This window comes from Erythrolamprus reginae, chromosome 3 (assembly GCF_031021105.1).
Source record: "Erythrolamprus reginae isolate rEryReg1 chromosome 3, rEryReg1.hap1, whole genome shotgun sequence".
Classification (NCBI taxonomy): domain Eukaryota; kingdom Metazoa; phylum Chordata; class Lepidosauria; order Squamata; family Dipsadidae; genus Erythrolamprus; species Erythrolamprus reginae.
Window position 1 is genome coordinate 124,441,924 of NC_091952.1, and position 12,565 is coordinate 124,454,488.

Sequence of the window (12,565 nt, forward strand, 5' to 3'; positions counted from 1 at the left end):
GTATGCCCATGTTTCACCATCACTCCGCAGTCTGCATTGGTTGCCGATCAGTTTCCGGTCACAATTCAAAGTGTTGGTTATGACATTTAAAGCCCTTCATGGCATTGGACCAGAATATCTCCGAGACCGCCTTCTGCCGCACGAATCCCAGCGACTGATTAGGTCCCACAGAGTGGGCCTTCTCCAGGTCCCGTCAACTAAACAATGTCGGTTGGCGGGCCCCAGGGGAAGAGCCTTCTCTGTTGCAGCCCCGACTCTCTGGAACCAACTCCCCCCAGAGATTAGAACTGCCCCTACTCTCCTTGCCTTTCGTAAGCTCCTTAAAACCCACCTTTGTCGTCAGGCATAGGGGAACTGAGACATCTCCCCCGGGCATATACAATTTATGCATGGTATGTTTGTATGTATGTTTGCTTAGTAAATGGGGTTTTTTAAATATTTTAAACTATAATTTAGATTTGTCATGAATTGTTTTATTTTGTTGTGAGCCGCCCCGAGTCTGCGGAGAGGTACGGCATACAAATCTAAGTAATAATAAATAAACAAACAAACAAACAAATAAATAAATAAATAAATAAATAATGCACAGCACTACAAATTAATAATACCAAAAAACTTACCAATATTATTATTGGGAAGAAATTTTCCCATAATTCCTGTTTTAACCCTGTCGCAGCATATAATTCTACTTTGTGCTATGCGCTGAAGAATTATTGCAACATGAAATCATTTGGTGTTAACTAATAAGTATCTATATTATTTAAATGCCCGCTCCAAACTCCAAAAGAAAGAAAAAGTATGATGCATATTCATTCATCCTTCAGAGGAAGAAGTCTGAGAACATAGAAGCTTGCTCTGAAACTCAAATAATTCTGCACAGACATATTATGCAATTGGTACAGTGTGAAAATTTCTCAATATTATTGAGACTACAGGAGTACTACAGATACACGGAGCAAAAATCTTGTGTTGTTGGCTGGAAATGACAAACACATTTACCACTTAAAAGCTTTTGTAATCATTTTAATGCCCTGATGTAAAAAGGAAATGTTTGCTCCGTTTGGGGAAGAGAGAAAACTTGATTTCAAGACTGAGCTGCATTTTTAGAATATACAGATAGTCTTCAGCTTACAATCACGATTGAGCCCAACATTTCTGTTGGTAATTTGTTAGGTAGGTTTTGTCCCATTTTATGACTTGTCACAATTATTAAGTGAATTGCTGCATTTACTTAGCGACACCATCATTGAGTGAATCTGGCTTCCCCATTGACTTTACTTGTCAGAAGGACACATGATCATGGGGATGTTGCAGTGGTCCTACTTGTGAAAAAATGGTCATAAGTCACTTTTTTCCAGTGTTGTCGTAACTCTGAACGGTGATTAAACAAATGCTGTAAGTCAAGGACTACTTACAACAGCACAGCTCCGAGAAAGAAAGTGGGCTTTTTAGTTCTTTGCTTCACTGCCAATTTTTCTCCATACTTTTTTTCCACACAATGATTCCCTTCTCCTTCCCTTTTCTCCAACAACACACACAATATTGTAGGATAACACTAAGTTTGTGAACAACTCGTGGGCCTAGAAAGTTTAGAACTAAGACGCCTTACACAAGATCTAAGTATTGCCCACAAGATCATATGCTGCAACGTCCTGCCTGTTGGCGACTACTTCAGCTTCAACCACAACAACACAAGAGCACACAACAGATTTAAACTTAATATTAACCGCTCCAAACTTGACTGTAAAAAATATGACTTCAGTAACCGAGTTGTCGAAGCGTGTAACTCATTACCGGACTCCATAGTGTCATCCCCAAACCCCCAACACTTTACCCTTAGATTATCCATGGTTGACCTATCCAGATTCCTAAGAGGTCAGTAAGGGGCAAGTACAAGTGCACTAGAGTGCCTTCTGTCCCCTGTCCTATTGCTCTCCTATATCTCCTATACCTTTCTTCTATTCTTATATCTCTTCTTCTATTCTTTCATTGATACGTTCTATTACTATACCTTCTTTTCTATTATTTCTTAGATATATTTTACCATGAGTATCTCCTCTATAACCTTCATCATGTATTTTACTATGTGTATATAGATATATACCCACTAAAACCCTCATTGTGTATTAGACAAAATAAATAAATAAATAAAATAAAATAAAAGCAGTAAAACAGTCCATATAATTGCAGCAAGGACCACAGGAAATTTTCTTCTCCAAAAGTAGGGTCCCGCTTATTTTTCACCCTTCCTCAGTTCCTGTCAAAGAATGACCCTTGGCAGGGTGAAATGCTCCTGGTTCGCTCGTGCCTGTCGGTTGTCAGAGAGCCGGTCACGAAGGCAGCATGAAGCTCCGCCCAGATGCTGCCGTTTGGGTTCTTTTACTCTCTGCATATGCGTAAAGCATTCTGTGCATGCGCAGAGGGTAAAAGAACCCAAATGGTGGTGTCTGGATGGATGGGCCGAGCCACGCACGGCTTTCGTGACCAGTTCTCTGACGACTGACAGGCACGAGTGAACCAAGAGCTTTTCACCCCTGACCCTTGGGCACCAAAATATGGCTCCTCCCTGTTTTATAAAAAATAATTTTCAATCCCAATTACTTTTAAAGCCAAAATCTTATGCACATTTACTGAAAAACGTGAAATTGATGATATCAGCTAACCTAAAAGAAAGTAATAATCAATTCTATTGTAATTCTTTAAATGATAGGAAATATCAAATAATTCTTTGTTACTTTTTTTTTTAGTCTGTGAAAGTGGAAAGAGTGGAGACTACAGAAGGTATGTTTCTCTTAAGTATAATTTTTCAAATTATTTTATGCAAAAGCAAAAGTGATCTATGTATTAATTAACAATCCCTTTTTATAGAGCCAGCTGACTATATATATGCCAACATTCCAGACCTTCCAAAGCCTTTCAAACCTTCTGCACTTAAAAAAACAAGCCATCTACAAACAGACGATGAAGAAGAGAATAGAAAAGGTACAGATTAATAGTCGAATTCAAGGAAAAACCATATGTACGGTCTTACATTTAGAAAACAACCTCAGTGCCATAAAAAAAGCACATTTGTTTGTTGCCAGTTGTTATTTCATAAGTTCATAAGAAATTACATCTGATCAACATTTTCTGACTTGTTGCCCTCTAGATGCATTCCATTCCATGTAATCACATTAACAGAAATTATGACTTGGGAGCAGTGTTCTCTCTAAAAAATTTTGGGGGTGGGCGGAAAAGTATAGTGTCTGAGTGGCAGTCCCTTTGGGACTGGGCGACACAGAAATACTGTAATAATAAAATTTCCCTCTCGGCTTCTGGGCAGGTTTGGAAAACTCTGAGTTGATGATGATTTTTAAGTGAGCGATTGCTCACTGCTCAGCTTAGAGGGAACTATGCTTGGGAGTGTTTAAATTGTTGAAGTTCCATATGTGGGTTTTGCTTCACTGTGAAACAGGTTCACATTTCCACAATTTTTTTTTAATGTTGGAGAGCTGAGACTTATTCTTAGCTCAGATATGATAAAGCTGTCAGTAACTACCATATTTTATGGACTACAAGATGCACCGGTGTATAAGACGCACCAAGATTTAGAAGAAGTAAGTAAGAAAAAAATGTTTTTGTCCTCCCTAGCCCCCAGGAGCACTCTGCAGGCCTCCCAAACCTTTTGCGTGCCCCATTTTTGGCAAAAAGGTGAAAAATGGGGGCATTTTTGCAAAAATAAAAAAGTGGGGGAGCACAGAAGGTTTGACAGAGTGCTTCTCTGGAGGCTATGGGAAGGCAAAGATCCCCTCATTTTTGCAAAAAGAAAAATGGCCCATTTTCACAGAAACAGGGACATTTTTCTCTTCCCCCCAGCCCCCCAGAAGCACTCTTCAGGCCTCCCAAATCGCCTGCGCACTCTATTTTTGTGAAAAATGGCACATGTTTTGCAAAAATGGGATGCGCAGGCAGGACTTTGGGAGGCCAAAAATGGCTGCATTCAGTGTGTAGGATGCACCGACGTTTCCACCCTCTTTTTTTTTTTGAGGGGACAGGTACGTCTTCTACTCCAAAAAATACAGTATATCACCATATACCTTCATGTAGTGAAATCCTTTGGCACATGATTTAATTTTGCTCACTCATATATTGTAGCCACAGCCTAGAATCTGGCAGGATACGTATATACCTTTTATTTAGAAAGTTATAGCTTTAGTTTGGCAAGATTCTGTCCATTAGGTGTAAACAAATAAAGGATTAGGGTGCATTGGATTTCACTGTGTGGTCTCTAGGCTTAACAATATCATTAGCTAATTGCCTTTTAAAAGGTTGCTTGCTTTTTTCCCTCCAGCATTGTTTGCTATGGAAATTAAAGTAAAAAAAGACATGAAGACTGGGGAGAGTACAGTTTTGTCAACAATACCCCTTCCTTCAGAAGAATTTAAAGGAGCAGGAGTCAAAGTGTATGACGATGGCAGAAAGTCTGTCTATGCGGTGTGTGCCAATGGGAGCGTAAAGAATGATGAAGTGGATGATCTTGCTCCAGTTGAAGTGGAGGATATGTTACGACAAGCCACTGAGAAACAATCCAAGTCTCCCACTGAATATCATGAGCCAGTATATGCCAACCAATTTTGCAGACCCAGAACTCCTCAAAAGAATAAATTCATCCAAGAAGCAAATGATGGAAAAGATAACATCCAGAATAAGACCGACCACCTCGATCATTTTTCTAATGAACCTGTTGATAAGGATAAATGGCATGATATTAAAAAAGATGGTCTAGATATTTCAAAGACCTGCCAGCAGAACTCTCACTGTCCAGTTAGTCAATCATTAGGAAGGCCCTTACAGGCTAGTCCTCAAAATAAGCTAGTATCTTCTGCCCAAAGAGAAGCTACCCAAGAAACTGCTCCACCATATCAAAAGATGAAGGAATATCAGGATGAGATCAGAAACTCTTCTCCAACAACACTGGAGAGTGAGGATAGTTATCGCGTGGTCCAAGCTGTGCCATGTTATGTGGATGATACAGAAGAACCGGTTACAATGATTTTCATGGGATACCAACATGTGGACGATGAAGAACTAAATAAAAAAATATGTGGATACGATGGGATTATCCATGCGGAACTTGTTGTCATCAGCGATGACAGTGAAGATGAAGGGAAAAAAATTGAGACACCTCTTTATCATCCAGTGGGTCCTTATAGTCAGGTCTATCAGCCATCCAATCAGACATGTGCAGTTTCACAAACTAAAACTTCGGGAGACAACATCAAGAAACCACTTTACAAAAATTCCATGTCACTGAAAGAACAAGAAGAAAGTTTGAGCTGTTCTACTTTTAATGGTCAACTTGATGGCCACTTAGCAAGTGATGGAACAGAAGAACCTTCCTTAACAGGTAAAAAAAGGGGAAAGTCACTGCATTGTTGTGTTCTCATGTAGCAGATTCATTACATACAGTGGTACCTCGGTACTCGACCACAATTTGTTCCAGAAGTGTGGTTGAGAACCGATTTGGTCGAGTACCGAATTTATTTATCCCATAGGAAATAATGGAAATGGATTTAATTGGTTCCCAGCCCCTGTTAACTCGCTGGGAACCAATTAAATCTATTTTCTTTATTTCCAATGGGATAAATAAATTCGGTACTCCAAGCTGCAGGAAGGGTGGGGGCTGCTACAATCCCAGCAGCTTCAGGGGCTGAGGAACTCTATAAGATCTCTAAGCTGCAGGAAGGGTGGGGGCTGCTGCAATCCTGGCAGCTTCAGGGGGCTCCTTTCTTCATTGCTTCCTCTTATTACCTGTAAGCAGCTGCAAAAACTTTCTCCTTCCCGGTGGCTGCTTCCCTTTGAGGAGCAACAGCGCCGGGAACGTCACGTAATGAAGAGAAGCTGCTGGAGCGTTGGCAAATGCTGAGATGGCTCCGGCGGCTTCCCTTCATCACGTGACGTTCCCAGCGCTGTTGCTACTCGAAGGGAAGCCGCCGCCGGGAAGGAGACAGTTTTTGCAGCTGCTTACAGGTAATAAGAGGAAGCAGTGAGGAAAGGAGCCCCCCGAAGCTGCTGGGATTGGAGCAGCCCCCACCCTTCCTGCAGCTTGGAGCTTTTATAGAGCTCCTCAGCCCCCCCGAAGCTGCCAGGATTGTAGCAGCCCCCACCCTTCCTGCAGCTTGGAGCTCTTAGAGAGCTCCTCAGCTCACTGAAGCTGCTGGGATTGCAGCAGCCCCCGGCGGTAACATTTCGGATAAAGAACAAAATTTTCTCTGGCTGTTCGGTATCTGAATTTTTGTTCAGATACCGAAGCAAATTTTTGCCGAAAATTTTGTTCGTTATCCGAAATGTACGAGAACAAAGATTCGAGTACCGAGGTACCACTGTATATTACTCTCTTCCCCTTGTTTTTCATTTCAATTCTAATTTATCTGTTACCTCTAAACCATTTCCTCCTGCTTTTCTAAATTCTAATCCACCCTTCCTCACATTCTTCTAGTGAATTCCCATTTTCCATAATCCCTTGCTGACATCTTCAATGGCTGAGTTGAGCTGAACATACTATGTTGATTATATATCATAGAAAATGAAGTCCAATACATCTGGAGGGCTGCAGATTGAGGAAGCTTGTTTGAGTGCTTCATTTAGTTTTAAATACTCTGCAATCATAGCACTTTGAAGGATCTAAGTGGTCAGAATAGAAAGTTTGTTTAATATTACTAAAATCAGATCAGAATAACAATGCAAATCAGATATTTAACTTTCTAATTTAAGCATGTTTTGAAAACAGGATTTAAGAATTCTCATTGCACCTATGCAATATATGGCAAATCAAATCAAATTGCATTTTGGTGATTAAATAATAACCATTCTTTCCATTTTTGGAATTTACTCATATGTCTTGCTTTAACCATTATTGAATTGTGCCTGTTTCACTTGATAGGACTTGATGCAACTTTTAATATATAACTTTTAACCTGTTTTAACAGAATGCCTGTTTTAATAATCAGAAATAACAGACATCCGTTTCTGTCTGTACATTAATCTCAGACTGTGTATCTACCTTTAATAAAAACTGTTACATTTTCTAATCTTTTGCACGAGATCATCTCACTATTAATCTTTTGCATTCAAAATGTTTTACAGATCTTAATAGCCTTAAAATCAAGTAGCTTCAAAAGTTCATATTTTTATTCTGCATCCAGGCAAACACAATTAATAGTAGTTTTCTTCAACAAGCACAAAACAGATAGCACAATCTGCACACAATTAAGCCTTTTGTTCATGCAAGCCCACATTTGGTCTAAGATGAAATGTTTGCTTTTCATTTAAGAGGCTCTAAATTGGTCTTTTAATTCTATTCAGTGGACAAAGCAAAGAAAGGATGCAGTATCTTCCCTTTATTCATTATTGCTTAAGTACTGAACAAGAAGTTATATTGAGAAATAAGAGCATCACTTAGAATGTCTAGGGGACAATGTCTTCCTTGGCGGATGTTTAGAGATCCCAACTGCTGATTCAGATCTCAGGTCTTATGATGTGGTTGGAATATAAAGAGAAGTGCAGGTGAAAGCAACAGCTGAACTTTCTTTCATCAGTTAACAAAAACATTACATTTGCTAGCAATCAACCACATCTGCCCTATTTATTCTTGAACTTTCCAGAATAATTTTACCGAAGAAAAAGTTACCTTGATGAACTAGTACAAAGTTCTAGTCTCATTCAGTGCTTAGAGTTTGCAGCCATCTCTTTACAGACAAGATTCATACATGCAAACATACACTCTTTGCAAAAACGTATTGACAAATGAAGGCCAATCTTTCCTGATTTATAACAATCATATCCTTAATTAATAAACCCTGAGATTTAGAATAGATATGAAGAATATAAAGCTTTCCAGATATTCAACTGATTTTTTTTTCTAGTTTGCAAGTCTCTTAAAGATTGATATTAATCTTAAAAGTCTCTACTCTCTCGGCAGAAGCACTGAATCCTGCCTTGTGGACTTACATTAATGGCTATAGAACCTTTCAGGCACTCTGTTTTCTGCAGAAAAAGTAGTGGAAGTATTGTTGCAACATAAGCAGCAGATAATTAGAGGTCATCAAACTTGGCAACTTTGAGACTTGTTGACTTCAACTCCCAGAGGTCTCCAGCCAGCATAGCATAGCTGGCTGGAGAATTCTGGGAGCAGAAGTCCACAAGTCTTAAAGTTGCCACGTTTGGAGATCCCTATGATAGATCATAAGCTTTCACAATACTGTACTATGATTCAGTTAGCATAGCATTTGGGCCAAGATACACCTCAACCTGGACTGGCCTTAAAGGTGCTGCACTGTTGACTATAATTCTTTTACCTGGAAGCTGTCAGAGAAGTTTGGAAGCATATATTCAGGTCTAATTCCTAACTCTCATTATCTCAGCGTGAGTTGTTCATGGCAGGCTGATTGGCAGAACTCCCTACACATTTGTCTAATGCAGAGTTGGGTTCCTGCAGTTTTGGACCGGTTCTATAGGACCGGTAGCAGGAATTTTTCCCTGCTGGCCATGCCCCGGAACTGTCTCTGGGCAGTGCTATAGGTGTCGCCATTTTGGTTTTTTATTTCTGCACACACAGAGAAGGTGTTTTTAGCTTTTGTGCATGTGTAGAAGCGGAATTTTCGGCACTACACATGCGAATGCGCCCACGCGGTGCGGGAGGAAGCAAGCCAGCAGCAAGGTAAGTTAGAACCCATCTCTGGTCCAATGTGGCATTCCTTCCCAGTTTGCCTAACTCACAGAGCTTGACAGTAGCTTGCAATTTATAGCTTGATGTCACATGCTAAAATGCCAGTTCAATAGTAGCAGACCGATACTGTATAGGAGAGAGAGCAATGTCTACTTATGAAAGGAACAGCTGGTATAGTCTTATACGTGCCTCACATTCTTGAGTGATGAGAGATTGCAAAGTTGATAGCTGTCCAAGTTTGGTTTCCCTTGGGTAGGGAAAAAAAATATTGGAGATATAAACATTAGAGATGAACATAATGGAGTCCAAGAGCACATTTCTACAAGGAGCTAATGTAGAAACATAGAAGATTGACGGCAGGAAAAGACCTCATGGTCCATCTAGTCTGCCCTTATACTATTTCCTGTATTTTATCTTAGGATGGATATATGTTTATCCCAGGCATGTTTAAATTAAGTTACTGTGGATTTACCAACCACGTCTACTGGAAGTTTGTTCCAAGCATCTAGTACTCTTTCAGTAAAATAATATTTTCTCACGTTGCTTCTGATCTTTGCCCCAACTAACCTCAGATTGTGCCCCCTTGTTCTTGTGTTCATTTTCCTATTAAAAACACTTCTCTCCTGAACCTTGTTTAACCCTTTAACCTATTTAAATGTTTCGATCATGTCTCCCCCCCTTCCCTTCTGTCCTCCAGACTATACAGATTGAGTTCATTAAGTCTTTCCTGATACGTTTTATGCTTAAGACCTCCCACCATTTTTGTAGCCCGTCTTTAGACCCCTTCAATTTTATCAATATCTTTTTGTAGGTGAGATCTCCAGAGCTGAACACAGTTTTCCAAATGTGGTCTCACCATACAGCAGGATCACAATCTCCCTCTTTCTGCTTGTTATACTTCTAGCTATGCAGCCAACCATTCTACTTGCTTTCCCTACCGCCTGATCGCATTGTTCACCCAATGTGCTGCATAATATGTATCAATCAAATTTATACACCACCCACCTCCTCTAAGGGATTCTGAGTGGTTTACAAAGAACATTGTAAAATAATAAAGCATAGTTAAGGATGAAATTAAAAACAAAAGTAAAATTTACAAGTTAAAAGTAAAAAATAAGAGTTAAGAAATAAAGTTAAAAGGGATATAGCTTCACCACTATTTTCCATAAACAAAATCTGACTAAGCTCCTTTAAACAGGAGGGTACTGGATTAAACCATCTTGATGATGGCGCAGAGGAGAAACTATTGAGAAAGATACTTTATTGCATGATTATCCTGAATATTATTTGAATTTCCCTGCAGGGCAATCTAGCAGCAGATTTGGTGATTGCTGAGAGATTCAAGAGAGTAGAAAAAGGAAATACCTATATACACAGTATAAAATTTAACTGAAACTGAGTTGCCATCCATTTGCCTTTAAAAGAAAGATTAGAAGTGACTCTCCTGAGCTCAGTTTCAAGTGATTTCACAGCTGTATCTCCTGGCAATATTATGGGAATAATTTGACATTGTCTTCTGTTGAGCTATTTGATTTCCCTGTCTGACCTACAAACCTGGAGATTCTTAGTAATGGTCTGATTGTGCTTACCTTTTTTTCTTTGGGGGAAGGAAGGAGATCAGGCAGTGGGTGTTAGTCATGATTGCTAGTCCTGGATAAAATTCACCATGCCTTGGGACACCAATTGTAGGAAATATCAGCCAAGCTGAGAAACAATCATTCTTGGACATATTCATTTTCAAGCAGATCCAAACCAAAATATATTGGTGTCTAAATCTCAAGTCAAATCTCTCTCAGTATTACTTGTGCTGAATATTTCATCTTTGTAAGGTCTATCTGTTGTAAAACGAATACAGGATTATTTCAGGGCTATTTGTATGCATTTTGTGTACATATTTTCCTACCACTCAAGCATCTTTTTCACATGTTTCTCTGTTTTTCTGCATACTTCTCTAATAATCTGGCCTGAACAGTTGTTCTAATTCTGGATAATTTCTGGAACCGTAAACTACACGTGCGCACACAAAAATGTGAATGATAACTTGGAAATCTAGATTCTCTGTAATGTTGTGGGAGCAATCCCAGCTTGGCAGTCTGTTTTGATAGGCCAAATTCCCCATCTGTGTTGTATATACTCCTGGTCAGTTGGAGGATTATGAAGAAATGGAGGCCTCTGATATAGATAGTGTTTATGAAGTAGTGGGGGGGGCGGGGTTACAGGTAGTAGAACAGGTGGGAGGCCAGCCACAGGATGGGGCTATGAGTTCAGGATCTAGCGAGGAAGAATCAGACGCACACTGGGTAAACCCTAAATTCAGAAGGGCCCAAAAACGTAGAGAACAGGTGTCTGGAAGAAGATATTAAGGGGAGGAATGGGTTAAATACTGTAGTGATTTATTTGGCACGTCAGGGGTTCATGGGGGAAGAAGGGTGGAGTTTCAATGTTGCCGAAGAGAAATAATGGAGGTTTTCCGTGTCGTTCCCAAGTAAGCAAAAGTATTCTGTGTTGATTAACAGTCAGTTCTGCTGTTTTAGAGATCATGCTGTTAGGAAATAAATCTTGTTAAGTGGAGAAGGAGAAGGAATGTGAGAAATGCAATTAAGGAAGATAACGGGCCAAGAGATAGGGCCAGTATGAAATGTGTTTGCATCCGGAAGAGAAGATAATAAAATGGAGTTTCTTTGTTTATGAAATAATGCATTTAATAAGAGTTATTTGTAATTGCTAAATTTCTACCAGAAACCAGAACAATCTGTTCCTAGGAAAAGGATGGGACAGTGATGGTGAAACTTGTTGGCATGTGTGCCAAAAATTGGCAAAATGTTGGATTCTGCTAGTCTCTGCCCACCCAACCCACACACACAGACAGCTGGGTCTGAAATAGAGGTCCCAGCCTTACCTCAGTCCTAGCACCATAACTGCCAATTGAATAGCTCCTCTTGCACCAGTCCCTAAGGCACACAAACCTTGGGGAATGCTGTAATGTCCTCTGTGGCTCAGTGTTCCTCAAGATCTGCCATTTCACCTTCAGGTGATATTCTTTTTCTGTTAGGCCCCTACAGGCTACCTGAAGGTGCTCCAAAACCTTTGTTCTTGAAGCAACTTCAGAGAAGGCTCTTCCACAACCTCTGAACACACACACGCGCGCGCACACACACACACACATTCTCATGTGATTTTTCATAGGCCTTAAGAGTACACAGTCCATTCTCATTCAGCCTCCACATCCTTTGAAAAATCACCCGATAACATGCTTTCAAGAATAGTTCTCAAGTGCTGAATGCCAGCATGTCACCCAAAATGTTGTGGTGTGTCCCCTTTAACACACAAGATCATAGGTTGGCCATCCCAGGTCTAGAACTTAAGTCTGTGAAGAATAGAATAAGAACTGATGAAAGAATACTTGCTTTGAAATCTTTGATTCCATGGTTATGGACTTCCCAAGCATTGAAGGATAAGAGTCTATAAAGCATTTCCAAGGTGCAATTGCGAGCTTTTTGTTTTTCCTCCTTAACATATGGAATGTTGTAATGCTGTTAAAACAACCCAAAATGAGTATCCTAATTTTGTCCATGAGCCACATACTTTGTATGCTTTGCTAATTGATTTAGTCCATGTCTTTCCTTTATCCCCAATTTCCTTAATGCTACAGAGCATTGCCCTACCAGTCTGAGCTTGTAGTATGGAACTGAAATAAGCACATCAGCTGTTGACAAACTCACACAGCATTTGCTATCTACCATTGAAGCAATTTGATGGCTCTTGCCTTGATCCCCTCCATAGCTTTTCCCACTCATTGTCCCTCTGCCATAACACATACTGAATAATCAGAGAATGCAGGGAAATGAGTAATTTTCC

The 12,565-nt window shown here is 39.9% G+C and overlaps 1 protein-coding gene across 3 annotated transcripts in view; it reads left to right on the forward strand.

Moving 5' to 3' along the window:
- Window positions 1-12,565, forward strand: part of PALMD (palmdelphin) — an 88,043-nt gene that overhangs the window by 72,555 nt on the left and 2,923 nt on the right. For all 3 annotated transcript variants that reach the window (XM_070746569.1, XM_070746570.1, XM_070746571.1), the window contains 3 exons: window positions 2,748-2,781; window positions 2,869-2,982; window positions 4,331-5,386. In XM_070746569.1, coding sequence (XP_070602670.1) covers window positions 2,748-2,781; window positions 2,869-2,982; window positions 4,331-5,386 — 1,204 coding nt within the window. The remainder of the gene's footprint in view (window positions 1-2,747; window positions 2,782-2,868; window positions 2,983-4,330; window positions 5,387-12,565) is intronic.